The 23,911-nt window shown below is 35.7% G+C and overlaps 2 protein-coding genes across 13 annotated transcripts in view; one reads left to right on the top strand and one right to left on the bottom strand.

Moving 5' to 3' along the window:
- LOC131155564 (linoleate 9S-lipoxygenase 6-like) overlaps nt 1–12,013 on the top strand; it is a 102,721-nt gene extending 90,708 nt beyond the window's left edge. Inside the window, exons 6-9 of the mRNA XM_058108783.1 lie at nt 8,987–9,073; nt 9,249–9,556; nt 9,705–9,968; nt 11,019–12,013. Of these exons, the coding sequence (XP_057964766.1) occupies nt 8,987–9,073; nt 9,249–9,556; nt 9,705–9,968; nt 11,019–11,787 (1,428 nt within the window). The 3' untranslated portion in view covers nt 11,788–12,013. The remainder of the gene's footprint in view (nt 1–8,986; nt 9,074–9,248; nt 9,557–9,704; nt 9,969–11,018) is intronic.
- Nucleotides 8,830–23,911, bottom strand: part of LOC131155565 (uncharacterized) — a 33,600-nt gene continuing 18,518 nt past the window's right edge. For 2 of the 12 annotated variants that reach the window (XR_009136848.1, XR_009136841.1), the window contains 5 exons: nt 14,318–14,498; nt 13,289–13,447; nt 13,067–13,155; nt 12,414–12,656; nt 11,955–12,201 (listed from right to left, as the gene is read on the bottom strand). Coding sequence is in view for 3 of the 12 variants with exons in the window: in XM_058108786.1 (XP_057964769.1) it covers nt 12,561–12,656; nt 13,067–13,155; nt 13,289–13,447; nt 14,318–14,498 (525 nt within the window). In the remaining 9 variants the exon portion in view is untranslated. Of the gene's footprint in view, nt 9,597–9,717; nt 11,545–11,954; nt 12,657–13,066; nt 13,156–13,288; nt 13,448–14,317; nt 14,499–23,911 lie in introns of those variants that run through there. The other 10 variants (XM_058108786.1, XM_058108787.1, XR_009136845.1 and 7 more) reach the window with 9 other exon arrangements.

Here is a 23,911-nt window from a genome sequence, read left to right as displayed (position 1 = left end):
TAAAACCAAAGGCGCCTTTTTGTTCTATGATTGAATGAAATATCCTAACATAGTTTTCATATATGGGATTGATCAAATAACACATTTTTGTCCATCCTCGAGCCTTAAATAGTTCAAAAAAAGAAAAACTATTGTTTGAAAAATATTCAAAATTGATTTTTCTTGGCGTCAAACTCTTTCGCTTGCAAAAGGTTGTGAGGTTCTTGATTTTTTGCTAGGGTGATGTACCAATTTGTGTTGATCCCTTCATAATAGATAGTGGAACTTTGTCATCCACATAGCCTTTGTCTTCTTAGTTGTTTGGAATAGTTCCTCTCTATTAACATCATTTGCAGCCTAAGGGGATAAGTGTGAGTTGAAGTGTGATCTGTGAAGGATTTGGGAATGAGGTAAAGGAGAAACAAGGGAGTGCCCCATATGTTTTTCTTCCTTATTCAAGGAGCCATTGATAAGTACAAAATTAAGATTAAGAGATGTGAATGAGATGAATGTAGAGGTTAAGGTTTGGGTGAGTGAATGGTTGAAGCAGCAAAGTGCGTCATAACTACATCTATTTTAGTGAACAAGACAAATACCCAGTTCCTTTCTTAGTTTGACAAATTTCTCTTCATATAGTGCTTTAGTAAAGATATATGCTAGTTGGTCCTCAATGTTCATATATTAAAGAGATATATTTTGATTTGCAACATGTTCCCTCAAGAAGTGGTGCCTAATGTCAATGTACAAGGGTAATTGTTGGGATTTTTGGACAAGTAGATGGTACTGGAGTTATCATACATAATTGGGACATTTTTATAAATAACCCCATAGTCTTTTAGTTGGTTAATCATCCATAGAATTCGAGCATAGTAGCTACCAATAACAATTTACTCTACTCTTAATGTGCTAAGTGCCACATAATTTTATTTTCTATTAAACCAATTACAAGGCACAAGCTTAAAAATTGTCATGTTCAACTAGTGCTTTTGTTATCTATTTTAGATCTAGCAGGGCCAGCATCAAAATAACCAAACAACTTGATTTTGGAAAACTTAGGATGAAATCATCCAAGATCAATAGTTCCCAGAATATATCTCAAAATTCTTTTAATACCAATTTGTTGGCATTCACTAGGATACAATTTGAATCTAGCACACAAACATACATTGAACATAATATCATGTGTTCTAGTTGTCAAATATGATAGGGATCCAATTATACTTGTATAAATCTTGTGATCCACTTTGTTTTCTTTCTAAATTGAGTCAAATTTGATTTTTGTATTCATAGGTGTAGTGAAAAGATTTGGATTTATCAATTGCAAACTTCTTTCCAAGTTCTTTTTCATATTTATCTTAGTTGATGTAAATTCCTTATGAGCATTATTTAACTTGTAAACCAAGGAAATAATTCAATTATCTCATGGGACTTATTTCAAATTCATTTTTCATCAAATTAGAAAATTTTTTGCATAAATTATCATCAATAACACCAAAATGGCGTCATCAACATAAATTTGAGTAACAAGTAATTGATTATTTTTGGGTTTTATAAATTGAGTTTCGTAACATTTCCTTTTTGGAATTCATTAAACATTAAGAAATTTCTTATTCTATCATACCAAGCTCTAGGATCTTATTTCAATCCATATAAGTATTTCTTTGAGTTTATACATATGCCCAAGGTAGCTTTTACATTCAAATCAAGGGGTTGACATGTATAAATTTCTCCTTCTGTAAAACCATTCAAAAAAGCACTTTTTTATATCCATTTAAAACAATTTGAAATTCATGTAGCATGCAAATGTAAGATTCTAATTGTCTCAAATCTACCAACAAGCGTAAAGGTTTCATCAAAATGAATTCCCTCTTCTTGATTTGAGCTACTAGTCTAGCTTTGTTCCTTATGATATTTCCATATTTATCCATTTTATTTTTGAATAACCATTAGTTACTATTATTGAATGATTCTTATGCACAAAATCCCATACTCAATTTATTTTAAGGTAGCACCACCCTATCAAAAATTGTTTACTACAATCACCCCTAGTGTTGAAAGATAACTAGAATATCTAGAAGATATCGTTTGAGAAGGGTCCCAAAGGAAGCTTCATTAAGAAGAAAATAGGAATTCTCACAAAAAACCAAAGGTAAGAACAAATTTTAGGTAAAGGAAGAGGGTTGGGGTATATATAAATTATGAAAGTATTTTCTTGCCAAAAATGCCCCTCACAAGGGGAAGGGGTAAGTGCAATTATAGACCAACTACTCAACATGTGAAAAACGGATGCATTGAAACGACATGTGCTAGGAAGCCCAAAGATGTCTATTCATTCTTAAGAGAATGAATCAATGCTTGGAGCATTGTATAGCCCTACCCTAAGAAGGAGAGAGATGCCTAGAAAAATATGCAACACAATATCAAGAATCAAGACAAACCAAGGACCATTTAATCTCACCCATAGGCAACACCCAAGTCACTCCTCCTCCTACCTAAGGTGCATCCCCAAGTGAGGGGAGTGGGGTGCATTTATTGGGGGCTATGTCTAGACATGGGCAACTTGATCACTTAAAGTTTACATAACTAGATCACCTTTGACCAAATTGGTAGGAGGACAATTGCCCACCTCAAAGAGGGTTACTTGCAGCAAAGCCACATATCCCAAGTCACTTGGAACTACCTCTGGGCCAACTCAATAGGATGAAAACCTCACACTCTACAACACCCTAAACCAATTTGGTAGGAGGAGAACCATGCACTTTAGACCACCTCAGAGCAGGTCAATAAGAGGAGAATGAGCACTCCAAACCACTTTGAAGCATGTTAATACAATAGGGTCATTAGCACTAGGTCACTTTGAAGGAATTTTAGTAGCAAAAATGCATGTGACCTTAACCACCTTAGAGTATATCAGTGGTATGAAGGTCAAGCAATTGGATATCCTAAGTTGGCTCTAGGTCATTTTGCAAGAAAATGCTAATGCAAAACTTTTATCAAATCAGGGATGATCACATGTCCTTAATGGAAATGCAATTGATAAATTCCTTAACTTCATCCATGATTGCCAATCTACATACAAAGAAGAAGGTGGACTTTTTTCTCTCCTTACTACTCTAGTTTGTCATTCAATTCTCTTATGAATGCACCCCCCCCCCCCCTAATTGAAGGTTTATACACCTAATTTAATGTGATTCAACCCTAGCTAACCTTTTGATTGGAAATTGTAATGGCCTTATCTCTGGTTGCCTCTAGTGAACTAACACAAAAGGAAACATACAATTGCAAATCAAAAGATTGCCTTTAGTGTCTTTACAAGATTAATAAGCTTATCTATTTTTGTCAAGAGCCCTATGCCCAAAAGGATGACTTAGCATACATATTTCAATTTCTTGAAAATAAGGCTCTACATAGCATGTTCTAGGAGAGAGGATGTTTAAGGTAACCTCAAACTCATAATTTGATTAAATTATGTCAAAAAAGGCGTCTGAGTCTTCCCCTCCATCTTTTTAATTACAATGGTTAAGAAGGTAATGATGTAGAACTCAATTATGCATTAAAAAGATTACATACCTTAGTCAAAGAAGATATGTGGTTGACAAAAGAAGGGAGATTAGTAATAGGTTTAATAACATGTCACATCCATCAATATAGCTAGGAATAAATGCATTTTTTTTTTTATTATAGACTCTCTCCCCTTCAACCTTTCTATTTTTGACCAAAGAATTATCCACAACCTTCATACCCTTTACTTTGGTCACCCTTTCATGGTCAGCATGTCTTCTGTTGTCTAAAATTAATCAAATTATCCATAAGATCCTTCTCTTTCTTCACACAAATTTTCAATTATAGGGGACTAGATAACACACCTTAATGATAAGGTTAGGATATAAGGGTTTCTTTTAAACTACATTCCTTAGATGATTTACTTGCTTGGCTAAGGTAAGCCAAGGAGATAGCTTCCTTAGAAGTATGCTTTACTCACGAAGGATTTTTACTCCTTCATAGGGTTTGTCAAGAGCCACCCAACAATAGGAGCAAGAAGATCTATTACCATGATTTCTTCACAAGAAATGGATGAGGTAGTTGCTTCCTTTGTTTTCTCTTTGAAAATAATAGTGATTGAAGGTTGAAATCACAAAGAAGTTAATGGGCATACAAGCTATACCAGTGGCAGCCTTGGCCTTCTTAATATTAGTGTATTTGTTGTTTTTTAAAACATAGAAATAAACATTTGAATAACAAAATATCTGCCCAAGCACTAAAAGAATATTTGAAAGGTTTACGTTTTGGATAACACATTAAAAATAATACATCACCCAACCTCCCAAAGCTCTAAACCTTATAACCACTCAAAGTTTGCCTATTATCAAAAGAAAGGTCTTCATTTAGGGCTTAAGGCATGACAAATGGGGCATCGATAATTAGAGGATACTTGTTAGGGTTAAAGACTTGTAAACTTAATTTTAAGTGGTTTGGGAAAATTTAGTCAATAATTGAATGATTTCTCACTCCTAAATCATATTTGTCAAAACATTTCATTAATTCTCTCCTAACATCCTTCATATAAGCTTTAGATGGAGGTTCATACTTTATTTTATGCATATATTTTAAGACTTTAATGAAATCAATGTAAATAACTAAAGCAGCATTTTGGTTCTATTTAGACAAGTGTAGAGGAGTCACTACTGATGGGACTCTTGGGCGAGACTTCTTAACAAATAACTACTTAACAAGACAAGTGCAAATACAAAATGTTCCCCTTTTGGGGGCTTGTAGTTTGGCTAAGGGTTTCTTTGGACAAACTTTATCAAGAGAATTTCTAAGAGGAGATTTGGATAACTCATCAAAAAAAATATAACCTATTTAACAAACTTCATAAGGGTCAACCAAAAACTTGCTCACTCATTCACTCCTAGTGTCATAAAGGGTCATGTAGCTAGCCTAAGTTTGTAAGGTGAAAATTCAAAGTGAAAATCATTCATGTCACATATAGCCTTTACTTTGTCCAAATCCTAAAGAGTGGCTAAATCAACAAATTTGTTTGACGTGAACATAATTGGTATTGAGTGGATGAAGTCAAAAAAACTCGGTGTAGAAGTGGAGGTTTATAACTTAGTGCTACATTTGTTTTCCTTTTCTTTTTTTTATTATTAGTTCTATAACTATTTGCACAACTCAGTGCCACACTTCGTTCTAAATGTTGGGCCACAAAAAACAACATGTACAAAAAGTTAAATTTGTCAAAATCTGAATGTTAAGGTGGATGAGTAATATAACATTAAAAGATAAGTTAAGTAACAAGCATATGTGCAATAAACTAGGCATAACACCAGTCAAAGACAAGATAAGGAAGGGATGACTTAGTGGTTTGGGCATTTAAAACATAAGTCAAATAGTGCACTTGTGAGGAGGAGTGAATTATTGTTTCTAACATGAAAAGGAGTAGAGGTAGGCCTAAAATAACTTGGAATGAGTTAGTGAGGAAGGATTTAATAGCTTTTAATCTAGTAAAGGAAAATGCTCTTGATTGGGTGAATTGGTAGAAAAGGATTCATGTAATCGACCTTACCTAGTGGGACGTAAGACTTGTTATTCTTGTTGTTGTTCTATAACTATTTGGAAATGAAGATCTCATGCAATAAAATTTCTTACCAACTTTTGTGTCAATTAGAGCCAATTAGGTATGAAAAAAAAGGATGGAGTAAGTTCAGAACCCTTGACTAAATGTAATATATAGCACAAAATAAACACAGAGTCATAATTGGAGCATCAAAAAGGCACTCTAAACATTGCCAAAAGTTTATCCATGTCTTTGGAGAGACTTTAATTAGCCAAACCTTGATACAAGGAAATGATATCCTGAAGATCTAGTGATAATTGTCTACCCTTTGTTAAGTAAGCAGCTAGATTTTCATATACTTTGATTGCTAAAGGTGGGGCAAAGGATGAATCTACACAACAAATATAATAGTGCCACATGCTCGATCCCTATCATTGGTACTTTTTCTTTGTCATTTGTGCACAACCAAAAAACACTAAGCAAAAGAACTAACTACAGGAGATATTGTGTTCCATTGATGGGACTAACAAATCACAAAACTTATCATAATATGGTTAAACTCCAAGTATAGTGACTACCTATGAGGGTACAAGTGAGTTTCTCAAATCAAAATATGAATTTGTTAGAGCTAAGTAATCAATATGTCTAATCCAAGGAATGTTCATACATTTCAAAGGAATTTGAATACTGCCATAAATTTTCTATACTTTTTCCATCTAACAATGTAATCTTTTGGAATACTCAAGTACAAAAAAAGTAGGCAACTTCATTTTCCAGAGATCATATCAAGGTAGGAATACTTGATTAATATGTGTTATCTTCTATATCAACTGAAGGCATAGTTGTGAGTACAAGGCCGAGAATAAAGATTTAATCTTAAGTATTCAAGGGTGGTCTTCATTATCAATGTTGATGCCCATGAACTTGGTAACAAGTTCTTTTGTAGCCAATGCTTTAATAATTCCCTTTTGGAAACCTTGGACGAGTTTAGCTCATTCATGGTCTCCTTAACCACTTCTTTAGTGGTTAGGTGGGCTCTTAATATACCTCCATTCCCTTGGCCATATGTTAGACGACAAACTTTAATAAATGAGCATTGAGCAATAAAAAAAATGCAAAAGGTAAAAGAAGTGGAATTTGCTAAAATTGTAAAGAATAGTGGCATTTTGAGGTTACCCAAATGGTAGAAGGTGGTCAAAAGCATTTTGAAATCATAATAATGTAGTGAAGCCTGCTAAGGAGTTTGAAATGGGGAATTTTAGGAAAACAAGGGACAAATTGCAAGCAAGAAGCAACAATAAAATTGTACAAGTTAATCTATTGAGAACATAAGAGTTGCAACAAAGGTGATAATAAATAAAGGGGCCTACATAGCTACCAAAAACACTGATATTTTAAAGAAAATAGTTGTGTTAACCCTAAGGATTCTAAGTGACAAAATGACATGATTGTTAATCAACTAGGGTGCTACCATGTGTCCACATGTGTGTATGCACTTATGAGGGATTTAATTAAAGTGACAACTCTTCTCACATTTAGATTTTAATTAAATGAGAGTTGCAGAGGAATTATTTGCACTGAAATTTGTGAGTTTAGTGGGGAAGATATGATCAATAAGATTACATATTGAAGAGTAGTTAGCTAATGAAAAGAGTAGTTATCCATATTTTTAAAGAGTTGTTCCCAGGTCTAAATATTAAAATTCATATTAAACTACATGTCATTACCCTCTATAAATAGGATTAACAAAATTATGTCAATGTTTTTTTTTTTTCCAATTTCACTCTACAATCTTTAAAGCTTTAACAAATAGGTCAAGCACACACACCACTTATTTCATATTTCATTCACCCCTTTCTTGACAACTTTCTTCTCTTTCTCATTCTCTCAATCTTATTATATTCTCTTTTCTTATCCTTTTCTCACGTATCATAGTGTTCTATTATTTGCTATCAAATATGAACCTAGTCCTTGGTTTGTAATCCCAATTCATTTTTTTACAAGTTTTTGTCTTAAAACTTTTTTTGAAAGAGAAAAGAAACATAAAAAAATTTTCGTTTTGGGTTTCTTGTCTTGCTTATGGAGCTACAAGCTCATCTTCATGTACTACTATTAGAGTAATGGATATAAATAAAACGAGGTTATTGATTGTTAAATGTAACAAGGAACTCATTATATATATATCTAAAGGTTCATTTTTGGGTCAAAGATTTTATTTAAAGAAAGGAAAATGAAAGCAAAAAGGAAAATAATATTCTTTTTCATTATATTCTCTTTACATTAAATAATATTAAAAATTATTATAGCATATAAAAAAAATTTAAAAATCAGATGTTGATGATGTTTTAAATACTTGGTTCATGGTTTCATTTTTTATTTTAATTTTTTTCACCTTCTTTAATAACCAAAAAATTAAATTCCATGCCTTTTTCTTTTCTTTTTTTCTAATATTTTTCAAGTTTCAAGAGAATCTAAATGAAAATAGAGATGGTAGGAAATGGAAAATAAGAACAATATTACATGACTAGCCTTGTTGGTTGCACAATTTATCATACAATACTAACTCAACTCATTTCAACCTAGTTCTTAAAAAGTTGACCATATAAAGATCCACACTTTTATTCAATACAATTTTATATTAGATTTTGTCCAATTCCACACAAATCAAAATCTAAGACCTCTTCCAAACATAGGGTGAGGAGTATCATTCAAATCCACACAAATTATAATCAAAAGGTTTCAAATTTATTCTCCCAAACACATCCTATGCATTTTTAAATTGGAAGTTGGAATTATAGACTTAAGACCATAAATTATAATCTTTATATTGAGTTGTAACTCATGTTTAGAGAATATCCACTAAAAAATTGTTACAAATTGCAAGAGCTCGAGGACCCTACATGTGCAAAACCACCTTGTCTGCTGAAATTGAGTTTAAGTGGAAGTGCGTTGGGAGAGGGGAGGAGGAGGTCGCCACGACTCACCCTCGCGGTGCAGTACAATACAATTAAGTCAAAACACAATATAATTATATATCATGAGGATATTTTAGGATTTTTTTTTATATGGCCCTATATATACATATTATAGTCGAGGATTAAAACCCTGAAGCCATTTTTCATTTGATAGAGAAAATTGCGCAAGGAGTCCGTGAGCATAGGCACATGGTCAAACCACATATATTCATGTTTTTCTCTTCCTTGTTTTTCTCTAATTTTTATATTTGTTGTGTATGCACACATAATCTTAGGACGTGATTTCGCAATATTTTAAAAAGAAAAAGCATAACATAATTAAACACGGCGAAGCAATCATTTCCTCGTCACAAAACCAAGAACTCATCAGCCAAAATGCCTGCATATTTAGCGGTTGATGATCAATATTGCTTTTAATAACTGCAGAATTTGAGACAAGGGAACCATTTTAACAGTTTATAATACCTTGTAGACCTTTCCACCCCGAGGCAAGCGTGGATGGAGCTCCATAAGGTCATTCCACATAGAGCACAACCTCGAAGGATTGACCGTCACCCAGGTACCGTAAATCATTTATCCAACAGAACCTCAGCCTGCAATTTCCCAGGAACATACCCCGTCACTCATCTGTAATGCAAACTCCCGCCATCCTCCTCAAAAACATGGACAGGCTGAACCAAATCTTTTTTAAGAATCTAACTCTCTTAAAACATGTGTGCATCGGATGCATGCAGGCAATGGAACAATGGAGGATATTCATTTTGGATCACCATGACTACCTCTTGCCATTTTTAGACAGAATTAACGCCCATGGTGCATGCTCATACGCATCCCGGACGTTGCTCTTCTTAAGGAACGATGCTACTCTAAAGCCACTTGCAATAGAACTCAGCTTGCCTGCCCATTCATCTTCATCCACTACCACGCATAGCTCAAGAGTCTTTGTTCCAGCAGTGCAGGGCACTGACGCTGCACTCTGGCAGCTTGCCAAAGCTCATGTTGCTGCCAACGATTCTGCTTACCATCAGCTGGTCACCCACTGGTGAGTTTATTTAAACAATCAATTCGCTCGCACTTGTCAACTAACTTCAATAAAAATTTAAGAAATTATTCTTGCTTAAACAAAGAGCTCTGTGCAAAATTTGCAGCTATATTAATAGTGAATAGATACCATGTAATGCAATTTCCAGGTTAAAAACTCACGCGGTGATTGAGCCAGTCATCATCGCTTCTAGAAGGCAGTTGAGTGTCATGCACCCGATACATTGGCTGTTGGGCCCTCATTTCAGGGATACCATACATGTCAATGCGTTGGCTCGGAGGATCCTCATAAACGCCGGCGGAATACTAGAGACTATTTTGTTTTCTGGTGAATTCTCCATGGAGCTGTCTGCTGAGCTCTACAAAGACTGGCGATTTGATGAACAAGGCCTCCCTGCTGACTTGGTTAAAAGGTATTTCATCTTGTTCCAGGCAAGAAAAGAAGAACAGCACGTTGACCGTACATAATTGAAATCTGTAAACAAAACCTTCATAATCTGGGGAAATCGGCAATGCTTCAATTTAGAATGGGACTAACACTGCGTTTCGAAAACAAGGAATTCTAAACTTTGGATTTGATAGTGTAGAATTTGACCAAAATCAATATAATTTTAGATCCATTTGGAACTTGGAAAATATGAGAAAAAGAAAAGGAAAATATTATATATATATATATATATATATATATAGAGAGAGAGAGAGAGAGAGAGAGAGAGAGAGAGTAAAACAATGATTAAAAGTTTATTTTTAAAAATGATTAACATTTAATTTTTATTGATTTTTAATCATATTAAAATAAATCTTTACTTTTGATACTATTTGAGGGGGAGAAAAAAATAATGGAAAATACATTACTTATTTTTCTTTCTTTTTCTCAAACAATCCTTGATGGGAAATTCACACAGTATCATGTCTAATTCTTGAATTCCAAGCTCCCACAGCGTTTTGCAAATTGTGCAAAAAGAGATTGAAAACCAACATAGTCGACTAATCTCCTGTTGTCAAAACCTCAGTTGTTTAAATTGGATTAGCCTACATCTTCCCTGAAATGTTGTACAGGGAAGTAAACAGTACAAATCACTGGTCCCGGATTTATAGTCCGGTTGTACAGGCAGAAGCATACAACATTAACAGAAAAAATTCCCATGCTGCATTTAGAAATACAAGTTTGGGCCACAAATTTGAAATTATGTAAATTTGATAAAAGTTTGTCCATATTCACACAATTTTAAATGTTCAGCACTAAATCTAGATGCACAAACACTATGCCAAGGAATTTTATTCATGCATAGTGTATGCATTGCACGGGACGCATTAAATGTACTAAAATGCACAACTCTGCAAGAAATCATGTACACTTCAAGATTAGCAGGTTCACATGACTTTCAGAAAGAATTCATAAAATATATTGAGTAGCAGAGGACTTAACCATATCATTTCTCCATGGTGCACAAAATTCCCAGGCGCATGGCCTTCACAGACCCAGAGAAGCCTGCTGGGGTTCAACTCCTCTTTGAAGACTATCCTTATGGTGCCGATGGGCTAGATATATGGATTGCCATCAGCACATGGGTAAGAGACTTCTGCTCACTCTTCTACAAAGATGATGATTCTGTAAAGTCGGATAGAGAAATCCAAGCATGGTGGTCAGAAATACAACATGTGGGTCATGAGGACAAGCGTAATGAAAAGTGGTGGTACCAAATGACAACTATCTCAGAGCTAATAGAAGCTTTGACAACCATCATATGGACTGCATCAGCCCTTCATGCTTCTGTGAACTTTGGGCAATATGGATATGCCGGTTACCCTCCAAATCGTCCAACAATGTGTCGGAAATTCATTCCAGAAGAAGGGACACTAGAATTTGCGGAGTTCCTTAGGGATCCTGACAAATACTATCTCAGCATGCTACCTGAAAGATTGGAGATGCGCCTTGGGGTAGCACTGGTAGAGGTCCTCTCACGGCACACATCAGATGAACAGTACCTGGGTCAAAAACCGTCCTCAAATTGGACAGGAAATAAGGAGGTTTACCAGATGTATATGAAGTTCAGAGAGAAACTTCAAGACATCGAGAAATGTATCATGAACAGGAATAGAGATCCAAATCTCAAAAACAGATGGGGTCCTGCCAAGATTCCGTACCGATTTTTGTGCCCGGACACATCAATTTCAGGATCAATAGCAAGCATAATGGGAAAGGGGATACCTAGCAGCATATCCATTTAATATATGCCCAACATAATGTACTATAAACATCTCTGTACAGGTTTTACTGGGCCTTACCATGCATCATTGGTTTCATTTAGTTTATGGCTAATTCATAGTATTCTAGGGTCAATGGCTCAAGACTCAAGACAGTTTACCAACAGCCTCATTGTAAGATACCATACAACTTTCTTCAAATGATTTCCTTGAATCATCCTTATATATGAAATATTACACATACAGCAAATTTTGAGTAACCATTTAATAGAAACATCGAGTTAAAGTCTGAAGGTGATAGGTTGAAATCCTATTACTCTATGATATTACAAACTGATAAAAAAAAATAAAAAAAAAGGGCAGCCCGGTGCACAAAGCTCCCGCGTATGCAGGGTCCATGGTAGAATTACAAATGCTTTTCAGCATCACATGTAAGCACTGCACAGAAAGTAATTGCAAACGGGCATACACCCTAATTCATGAACATGTACTGGTTAAACATATCAGTTCCCAGATTCTCCTTATAAATCCTATAGAACAAGACTTCTGCTAATGTAATATATTTCCTTCAACGCACAACATAGGTAAATCAAGGACAGATAAAACAACAAGAATATTAATCAAGACATGAAATAAATGTTACAACATACCAAATGGTGATCAAATGCTATGGTCACTGGCGTCATAATTAAAACAGTTAGGTGCCAAGCTGCCCTGACTGGGGTATTTCCCAGAAACATACTGCCCATGAATTATTGATCAAGTACTCTCCTGTATGGCAATATGATACACAACTTTCAACAACATCGACTTTGGACAGAAAAAGGTGCCCAATCAACTTTCCCAGGATTGCCAAGCACCATATCAGCAACAATTTCAGCAGTTCCCAAAGCCTGAGCCAAAATGATAAGTAATTCATTCTTTACTCATAAAGCTGGTAATGGAATAAGCAATAGAAACAGAATTAGAAAGATATTAATATACCCTAAGACATGACTCCATCAGTTGATATTATGTGCATTAAAAGCAGAAATATGGACAGAAACAAGTGCGTAATGGTATAAATAACTATTGAATAAACTTTCGGTTTTCTTTGGTTCAATAAGAGAGAGCAAGACTTGGCCCATTGATGAGGGTGCTACACCAAGACTAGGAAGTCCAGGTCCAAATCACAAGAACAGCCTCTCAAATATATGCAAGGCAAGGCAGCGTATATTATGCCCTCCCCAGACCTCTAATTTAACAAGGGAGCCTTGTGTGCGCTGATGAATCTTCCAGTAGTAAAGGAGGAACAGATAGTTACCATAGAAAGCCCTTCTCCCTCATGGCCTGCAGCTAAGAACACATTTGAGAAACCAGGAACAGGTCCAATCACTGGCTTACCGTCAGGCACTGAGACCAACAAGATTTTTTATATAAAATTGTGAGTGTTGCAAATAATGCCTCTAATTTTAATGATGAAAATTATGTAAGCTAGATATTTGTTCATTTATTTTTGCTAATTCATGAAGATTTTCAGACTTACTATAAGGGCGTAATCCTACTCGAACTTTTCTGCTCTGAATGAAATTTTTTAGTGGTATTCCTCTTAAAGTAGGAAAGAACTCCCCAGCCCGCTCCCATATATGATGAATAATGGTCTCTTCTGATTCAGTACTGAACCCAGCAAACTGGCGACTGCTCCCTGAGAAGACAAGAGACACAAGCTCATGTATATATTGCCATATAATGATTGCATGTAAGTGTACTAAATGTAAGGAGGTCGCCAAAAAAATTCAACCAGGAATCACGCCCACAATTTAAGTTCAATTGAACACATGTATTGGAAGGAGAGTCTTGGCACAACAGTAAAATCATCACAATGTGCCCTGAAGGTCACGGGTTCGAGGCATGGAAGCCTCTTACAAAATGCAAGGTAAAGCAGCGTAGTATATACCCATCATAGTCCATCCCTTCCCCAGACACATTCTCATCCATGGGCTGCCCTTTTTAAATGCATGTATTGGTGTTGGAAGGCCAGAGACCATGTTCTTTGGTCATAGAATAAACCAGTATCATGTAATAGCATGTAAATAAAAGACTTCAAAAGGTCAGTTAAATGTGAAAAGTTAATATTTTGGACAATAGACAATAAAGTGAAACAAATAGTCAAGTAAATGGCTGTTTTTGGTTATAGTCATCCATTTTATAAACATGGAAAAAGAATAACATAAATCCACCTGCAGCATAAATCAGGTAAACTTCCTTCTTCAGTTCTTTATTGTTTAATTCAAACAAAATGCACATTATAAAGTAAATGGAAGCAATTTTTTCCTCCAATAAAAATTTAAAGAACTAAAGCCACATAATAAAACCAAACCTTATACAAAACACTAAATCAATATTTATCTTATCCTATACAACAGGAAAATTTTGGAGAATTAAATAGAAACAAAAATTTTCTCCTATCCAATAAAGGAAAGTAGTTTAACATGAATTATCAGAGAATGAGAATAAAAATAAATAAATCTTTGATAACAATCTAGAGAAATGGATTAAAAGATACTAGATTTACCAAGGAGGAGGTTTCCCATTGAATCCATAGTAGCTGTCATCGATATAGACAATGCCTGATCATGATTTCCTGAAGCTAAATTAGAAGAACGCATTGTTGCAATTTGGTGATCAACATATCCCACCTCCATTAGACCATGATTCACTTGGAAATTAAGATTCTCTAATACAAGCAAGTGACCCTGTGAGCAGATCATAAGAAACGTGTCAAATAAAAAATCCTAAAGCTATTCATGGAATGCATTAAAAATCCATATAGGAATAGAATCATCTTAAAGATCCCACTGTTTTATGGAACTCTAAACTTCTCCCCAGGAGATCTGCAGTGAATCCACATTTTCATAACCACCAACTCCTCTTAATGCAGAATTCTCTCTTATTATGATAAAATATAAAAAGAAACATGTAAAAAACCTGGGATGCCGGCATCTCTCATGCACATTCACAGAAACAAATGAAGAAACATGTCAAAGGAAAAAAGGTAAGAACCGTGTCAAAGGAAAAAAAGGTAATCTGTTCAGATTTTACAGCCAATCAATGTGTTCAAATCTACACATATCTCAAATCAAACATACGTGTTGGGTCAATGTCTTAAAAGGCATAAATGGGCACATCTCAAGGAGAGATGAGTGAAAATGCCTCAAGGCGTGCTTGTAGATGTGAAACACCCAAAAGGCATTCACATTCTAGTATGAAGCATAGCAAAAAAGCACATCTTTTATGCATGATTTGGAAAGTCATATGACTTTTTCCAAGAAAGTATATATGTTCTTTTTATCAAGAACATAAAATAAAACAGGTAAAAAGGGCATGAAATCATCTTCCAAAACCTGATACGCCAACAGATTATTTGGATAGGCTGCAAAACCACATTGGATTTAGACAGTAGATTTTGAGATTGTGTGGTTATGGGAAAGTTTTGACTAAAATGGACAATCACCATTTGAAAACCACCCACAATCCAAGGATGTGACTGGTTTAGTCAAATATATTATATGTGATTGGTTGCTGCAACCTAATAATTTCTGACTCTCCTATCCTCACCGCACAAAGTTTCATGACAATTCAACGCATCTTTTGATCTTGTCATACGAAGCCCAATTTTCTCCAAGCTTGCAAAGCACTTTCTGATCCTCAATCTTTCAGATCTTCTCTAGATCTTCAGCACTCCTTCACTCTCCAGTAGCCTCTCTTCTCCAGAAACTTCTTTCACTCCAGCAAGTCTCACTCTCTCTTCAATGTTTTTTGGGGTAGACTGGATGTTTTTTGTGAAAGATCAAAAAATGGGATCTTGCAGTCTGGTTGGAGAGAAGTGGGTTTGTCTCCATCTCCACTTCTCTTGTTTGGTTGACATAAGATGTGAGACGAGAAAGAAAAAATGGAGGGAGTCGAGAGGGAAAAAAAAATGAAAAGGTTTCCCAAATTGGGGAGAACGGAGAAAAATGAAAGCAAAGTATGCAAAAATACTGAAAAGTGAACACCCTCAAACTACTTTGAAAAGAAGCTGTCTGTGGGCAGTCTTGTCAAGGCCAATTCATTTTTTTTTCTTTCCCTATATTTCTCTCCACTCTCTTATAAAACCAAACAAGGTGGAGAGAAACTAGTTTCTTCTCTCTCTTTTTTCCCCCCTCCCCTTCATCATCTCTCCTCTCCCATTAGTTTCTTTTCTTCTCACTTCTTTCTAACCACATGAGCTGTTAACATAAAGAGAAATCAGCTTGGAGAACTGTTCAAGCTGGTCAAAGTCAATGATACTTGTTAGAGTAGCGTTAGTTTTTAATATAGGGTTGTATTTGTCTCTTTCCGCTCAGGGGTATTTTGTTTCTCAGGAATATATGTTCAGGTGTATGGCTGGTCTGAGTCCTTGTTTCTGCTGAACGAGTATTCCATGGTTCCTCTCTCTCTTTCACAATGTCTCTGCTCCCCGACCTGGTTGTGTTGACATTGAACAGATAAGATTACTCCATATTTTAACATGGTCTTTGATGAAGGCCAAAAACACACAAAATAAAGATAGCGTCAAAACCAGTCGGGTTTCAATGAAGGAAAAGATAATCCGGAATGTCACTCAACTGGGGGTGACAGATGCCACTCAATGTTACAAGTCGCGGATGCCACTCAACGCGACCAAGCAAGACACTTGAATTGATTAGGAGGAAAATAATCACTCCAAAAAGGAATACTTGCAAAAATGGATTTCTGGAACAAAGTACTGCTGGATTCATTCATTTGATCTATATTTATACAGAATGTGATTCTTAGACTTCGTATAATAAAAACTAGTTTGACCCAAGACTGAAACAAGTCTCTAGATAGCAGCCATAAAGAGTTCCAAGACACTAGTTACTAGAAAACAACTGAAATTCCAGCAATAAACATTAAATAACTCAAAAGAAATTCAAACCACATTAATGTAAGACTCTCAAATTGAATTTATTTATGGCCATGGAAGTTTCTGTTATGTTCCTGCATCAGTATTTGAGCAACCATGACATTCTACTTTGAATTATCTGATTGTTGTTTAGTGCCATCTCTTCCTCGCCCCATTTTTCCTGCAGTTCAATAGAGTGTATCCTATATTGGGAGCATTGTTTGGTTCTTTACTCTCTTTTTTTAATCTCCTTTCTTTCATCTTAGAGCCTACAATAGCTGGTTGTGATGTATGTTGTTTTTTGTCGCACATTGGTAGAATAGTTTCACATTAGTATAAAAGGTTGTTTTGAATTTTTTATATTATTTGTTCCACATTGGAGAGAAGTGTTTTTTGGACTTGAGGTTGAAGTTATATAAACAGCTCAACTCTTCATTTGTAAAACACACCTCAAAGTTGTACTTTGTCAAGAAGTAGTGGATAGATCATCGGCACCCGAGGACGTAGGTAATTCTATACCGAACCTCGTTAATTTCTTGTCTTATTCTTTTTACTGTTTTATTATTAGTTTCTGCATTACTTTAATTTCTTATATATTCAATAGAAATAGTTGTAGTATTGGTGTTTGGCATATGTGGGGTGCCCGGAACAACAATTGGTATCAGAGATAGGTTGAATAGTGTTGATACGGAGGTGTTCCTCTGTTAAGATCCTTGATTCCACGTTTGATGCCTAAGAAATACCTTGTCTAAGCGAGTGCTCAGAAACCATTGCGGCTCAGTCGCTCCCTGCAGGTCGGCCTAGTCAAAGTAGAATTTCATAAGATAAAACAGAGTAGACACAGTTGGTATGTACTATTTATCTTAGGCCTTTTGCTTTGTTGGTTGCTATTGAATATATAGAAGATGGCAGAAACTAGTACAGCAGTAGAAGAAACTTTGTCCACACAAACTCCAACCCCTTCGGCTTTGACATCATCATTGAAGACGATAACTAATGCTTGGTTTGAGGTGGAGAAATTTGATGTTACCAATAATTTTGGTATGTGGCAATGTGAGGTGATGGACATCTTGTATCAGCAAAAACTAAATATTGCTTTGGATGATAAACCAGTAGATATGGGTGACAAAGATTGGGAAAAGATCAATCGTCAGGCATGTGGTACGATTCGTCTGTGCCTCGCCAAAAATCAGAAATATTGTGTTATGAGGGAGACATCTGCAAAGAAATTGTGAAAGACATTGAAAGATACATTTATGACCAAGAGTCTGGAAAATCGGTTCTATTTGAAAAAGAAATTGTTTCGCTTCCAATATCAACCAAGTATTTCGATTAATGACCACATAAATGCTTTCAATAAAATTTTTGCCAATTTGTTAAATTTGGATGAAAAGGTGAAAGATGAGGATAAAGCCATATTGTTACTAAATTCTCTCCCTGATGAGTATGAACATTTGACCACCACTTTATTGTATGGGAAAGATAAAGTTACTTATGATACTGTTTGTACTGCATTGATTAGTACTGAATAAAGAAAGAAGGATCAGAGGGTCCATAAGGAAACAGTAGAAGCACTAACAATAAGGGAACGTTCTCAGAGTCGTATGCCTAGAAGGAAGAGTAAATCTCATGGGAGGAGTAAATCTCGTGGGAGACCTGCTAAAGATAAATGCGCCTTTTGTCGTGAGAGAGGGCATTGGAAGAAAGATTACTCTAAATTACAGCAGAAGAATAAGGGCAAAGCACATTCTAATGCCAATATAGCCAATGATGAGGGAAGTGAGTCAAATTTTTCTCTTGTTGGAACATTTTCGTCACATTATTTTGGTAAGTGGATTTTGGATTCTGGTTGTTCCTATCACATGTGTCCCAATAGGGTATGGTTTTCTAATTTTGAAGAATTAGATGGTGGGGTTGTTTTTATGGGAAATGATAATACTTGTAAAACAACTGAAATAGGATCAATACAGTTGAAATGTCAAGATGGAACTATTAAGACTTTGACTGATGTTAGGTATGTTCCAAGCCTAAAGAAGAATCTGATTTTATTGGGTGCCTTAGAATCTAAAGGGTTCACTATCACTTTGAAAGATGGAACCTTAAAGATTAAATCAGGTGCGCTAGTGGTGATGAAAGGAATGAGGAAAAATAACTTGTATTATATACAAGGTAGTACAATTATTGGCTCAGCAGCTGTTGTTTCTGAGAAAAATGCAGGTTCAGATACAACCAGGTTATGGCATATGCGATTAGCACATGCAAGAGAAAAATCTTTGCAATAATTAGTTAAGCGAGGTTTGTTAAAGGGTGCAAAGGTGTGCAAACTTGAATTTTGTGAGCATTACATTCTGGGAAAACAAACTAGAGTGAAATTTGGAACAGCAATCCATCAGCCTGAAGGTATTTTAGACTACATCCATACAGATATATGGGGGCCCACAAAAATGGCTTCGTTGGGTGGTATGCATTATTTTGTCACTTTTATTGATGATTTTTCCAAAAGAGTTTGGGTGTATTCTATGAAGCATAAAAATAAAGGGTGATATTTTCCTTAAGTGGAAAAAATTAGTTGAAACTCAAACTGACAGAAAGATTAAACGGCTAATATCAGATAATGGTGGTGAATACACGAGTGACCCGTTTATGAAGGTATGTCAGGATTAAGGTATTGCTCGACACTTCACAGTTCGAGATACACCACAGCAGAATGGGGTGGCAGAGCGCATGAATCGGACATTGCTGGAGAAAGTTCGATGTATGTTGTCTAATACTAGGTTAGACAAAAGGTTTTGCGTTGAGGCTGTTAGATATGTGTATCATCTCATCAATTGTCTACCATCATCTGCAATAGGGGGAAAAACACCCTATGAGGTATGGTTTGGAAAGCCTGCTAGTGATTATGATTCTTTATATGTATTTGGTACTATGGCTTATTATCATGTCATATAATCTAAGTTAAATCCAAGAGCCAAGAAAGCAATATTCTTGGGGATAAGTACAAGAGTTGAAGGATACCGTCTTTGGTGTCTAAAGACGAAAAAAATGATTTTAAGTAAGGATGTGACTTTTGATGAACTTGCGATGATGAAGAAAACAATACGCAAGGAGTCACGAGTTAAAGAGAAGACCAGTGGTACTCAACAACAGGTGGAGGTTGAAACAATTTTGGGAAAACCGGTGAGAAATGAGACTACACAACGTAACTCTCCAGTTACAATAGGGAATAGTTTACAAGAAGAGGAGATTTCAATTCGAGAATCTTCCCAGCAACAAGAATCAATTGTTTCTCAAAGGCCAAGACAAGAAATTCGAAAACCTACTCGGTATACTGATATGGTGGCCTATGCACTTCCAATTGTGGAAGATAATGTTCCTTACACTTTCAAAGAAGTAAAGAGGAACTCTGAATCAGACAAGTGGAAAAGAGCAATGGATGAAGAAATGCAGTCTCTTCATCAGAATCAGACTTGGGAGCTAGCCAAGCGCCCAAGGGTAAGAAAGCAATTGGTTGCAAATGGGTTTATGTAAAGAAAGAAGGATTTCCAGATGCAAATAATGTTCGCTTCAAAGCTAGATTGGTAGCTAAGGGCTACGCACAGAAGGAAGACATTGATTATAATGAGGTATTTTCTCCAGTTGTTAAACATTCTTCCATTCGAATTTTGTTGGCTTTGGTAGCACAATTTGATCTTGAACTAGTTCAGCTCGATATAAAAACTGCATTTTTACATGGTGATTTGGAAGAGGAAATCTATATGACTCAACCAGATGGATTTCAGGTTGCTGGAAAAGAAAATTGGGTATGTAAACTAGGTATCGCATGGTTTAAAACAGTCTCCAAGACAGCGGTACAAACGATTTCATCAGTTTATGATGGGTCAGAAGTACATCAGAAATAAACATGATCATTGTGTTTATTTTCGCAAACTACAAAATGGATCTTTTATATATTTACTCTTGTATGTTGATGATATGTTGATAGCTTCAAAGAATAGGGAAGAAATCAACAAGTTGAAAAGTCAGTTAAATCAAGAGTTTGAGATGAAAGATCTTGGTGAAGCAAAGAAGATACTTGGCATGGAGATTCCCAGAGACAGAATGAGAGGAAGAGTTAGTTTGTCTCAAAAACAGTATTTGAAGAAGGTAGTACAGAGTTTTGGCATGTATGAGCAGTCAAAACCAGTGAGCACTCCTCTTGCTCCTCATTTCAAACTTAGTACGGCTTTATCTCCTAAATCATATGAGGAACGTAAATATATGTCACAAGTTCCTTATATAAGTGTTGTTGGTAGTATGATATATGCAATGGTTTGTACTAGACCTGATATTTCACAAGCTGTTAGTATGGTGAGCAAGTATATGCATGATCCGGATAAAGGATATTGGCAAGCTGTGAAATGGATTTTGAGATATATTATGAATACGATTGATGTTGGTATAGTATTTAAGAAAAATTATACTACTGAATAACGGGTTGTTGGATATGTGGATTCTGATTTTGCAGGTGATTTGGATAAACGTTGATCAACTACTGGATATGTTTTTACATTTGCTAATGGTCCAATGAGTTGGAGGTCTACCTTACAGTCTACCATTGCCTTGTCTACAACAGAAGCAGAGTACATGGCAGCTTCAGAGGCTGTTAAGGAAGCTATTTGGTTGCAGGGTTTACTTGAAAATTTGGGAGTTGTTCAGAAGCACATTGTTGTGTTCTGTGTTAGCCAGAGTGTTATTCATTTGGCAAAGAACCAAGTCTACCATGCACGAAGACGATCGGTTTCATTTTATGCAGGATATTATTGATGGAGGCAAGATACTTCTTCAAAAGATTGCTACAACTGAAATTCCCGCAAGCATGTTGACCAAGATTGTAACAACAATCAAGTTCAAACATTGTTTGGACTTGATCAATATCCTGCAAGTCTGAATATTTTTGGAAGGCGCCGATGATGTGGAACTCCAGAAAATGTTGGTGACTGAAAAATTTGTTGAATTTATCGCCAAGGTGAAGATTTGTTGTTTTTTGTCCCACATTGGTAGAATAGTTCCACATTAGTATAAAAGGTTGTTTTGAATTTTTTATATTATTTGTCCCACATTGGAGAGAAGTGTTTTTTGGACTTGAGGTTGAAGCTATATAAAGAGCTCAACTCTTCATTTGTAAAACATACCTCAAAGTTCTACTTTGTCAAAAAGTAGTGGATTGATCATCGGCGCCCGAGGACGTAGGTAATTCTATACCGAACCTCGTTAATTTCTTGTCTTGTTCCTTTTACTATTTTATTATTAGTTTCTGCATTGCTTTAATTTCTTATATATTCAATAGCATTGGCACAAGTGGGGTGCCCGGCACAACAATATAACCCTGTCTTTGCCATGATGAACTGATGCTCTTTTACAACTTGTTTCCTTCTTAAATGTGTCTTTGTTGGCTACTCAAGAACTCAAATACGATAAAGATGTTACAATCCTTTACAATCACATGAAATAGTGAAGATATTACCATTTTTTTAGGGGACACCTCATTTCACTAGTGCTAATCCTCCTTGGATGAATATATTTATTTGAGTCCATCAATGGTATCTAGCTTCCCCTCATGCATTGATCCTCTTGTCCCTACCCCAAACCCTCTAGAGAAAACTTCTACTCTTCCGAATTTGTCAATTATTGGTCCGAAAAAACAATTAAGGATTTATGAATGACAAATGACAAGCATAAACATGACTACAACCATGCAACCACCACTTCTGCCCTTCACTGTTTCAACTTTTAGTTTTCTATAGATCCATCCTAGTGACTTGGACTTGCCAATTGCACATAGGAAAGGTACTCAAACAAGCAATTAGAAACCATTAATTGCTCATCATGTTGCTCATTTTTGTTTCAATTCAACACTTTCCAAGTCCTATGTGTTCTTTTGCCTTGTCAATGTCCTCTATCTCTGAAGGTCTCACATGCTAAAGCACTTGCTAACCTTGGTAGAAGCATGCAATGGATGTAGAGATGAATGCTTTGACCACTCAGAGATCATGGGATTTGGTGGATCTTCCTCCTAGTTAAGATTTGGTTAGGTGTTGTTCAATCTACACCATCAAACATCTTCATGGCGGTTCTATTGAATGGCTTAAGGCTCTTTTAATTGCCAAGGAAAACACTCGAACATAATGGTATTGATAATTTTGAGATTTTCTCTCCTATTGCTAGACTAAATTCTATTCGTTGGCAGTTATTTTTTATTAGCCCTTATACCAGTTGGATGTGAAAAATGCCTTCTTGTATGGAGATTTGTAGGAATCCAGGAAGAGGTATACATGGAACAACCTCCTAGGCATGTTGCTTAAGGGGAAGATGGTAAGGTATTTAGGTTGCATAAAGCCATTTATGGTCTTACGCAATCTCTTCAATTCTAGTTTGACAATTTAGTACGTCTTTGCATTTGGTCCGCTACCTCATCAATTGATATTTGTTCTCCAAAACAAGACAAGTTTGTTTCTTGTATTTATGTTGAAAACATCATCACCATTAGTAGTGGCATTAAAGGAAGGGCAGCCCAGCACACAAAGCTCCTGCATATGTGGGGTTCACGGAAGAGGCAGACAACAATGAGTCATTGGGTCTATAGTACATAACCTTACCATGCAATTTTGCAAGAGGTTGTTCCATGACCTCTAGATCATACGACAACAACTTTTAAAAAAGATGAATACTAATAGTCCTATTTTTTTTCTATTTTTTAATAATTTTTACATAATTATAGAATTTTTAAAAATTTCTTACTAATTTAAAACTAATTAAAGACATTAAAGCACATTAAAAATGGGAAAAAATGCATGCGTGTGCGAGGGCACGCCCCCTGCACTCTTCACCTTTCACCATACGAAGTGCCTTTGCCATTGCCATTGCCATTGCCATCATCATAGTCTAGTCACCATCTAATGTTGAAGCCCCAAAAAACTGAAGTTGTATACCTTTTTTCATTTCTCTCGTCTAATTTGCTTCTTTAAGCATGGCAGCTATGGGTGGGCAAGAAAAATCAAAAAATGAAACCATACTGCAATACCAAAGTAGAAATTGGCTAACCATTTTGTTGACTTTTTGAGTCAAATCCCTATTTTGATGCTAACAAAGCACAAGTTTCTTATGTATGTACTTAACTTGTGAACAGGTATTTCAACACACACATAAGGGGATTGAAGTGGAAGCCATAAAGAACTTAAAGAGCAC

This window comes from Malania oleifera, chromosome 5, assembly GCF_029873635.1.
Source record: "Malania oleifera isolate guangnan ecotype guangnan chromosome 5, ASM2987363v1, whole genome shotgun sequence".
Classification (NCBI taxonomy): Eukaryota; Viridiplantae; Streptophyta; class Magnoliopsida; order Santalales; family Ximeniaceae; genus Malania; species Malania oleifera.
This window is presented reverse-complemented; position numbering and strand designations above follow the sequence as displayed.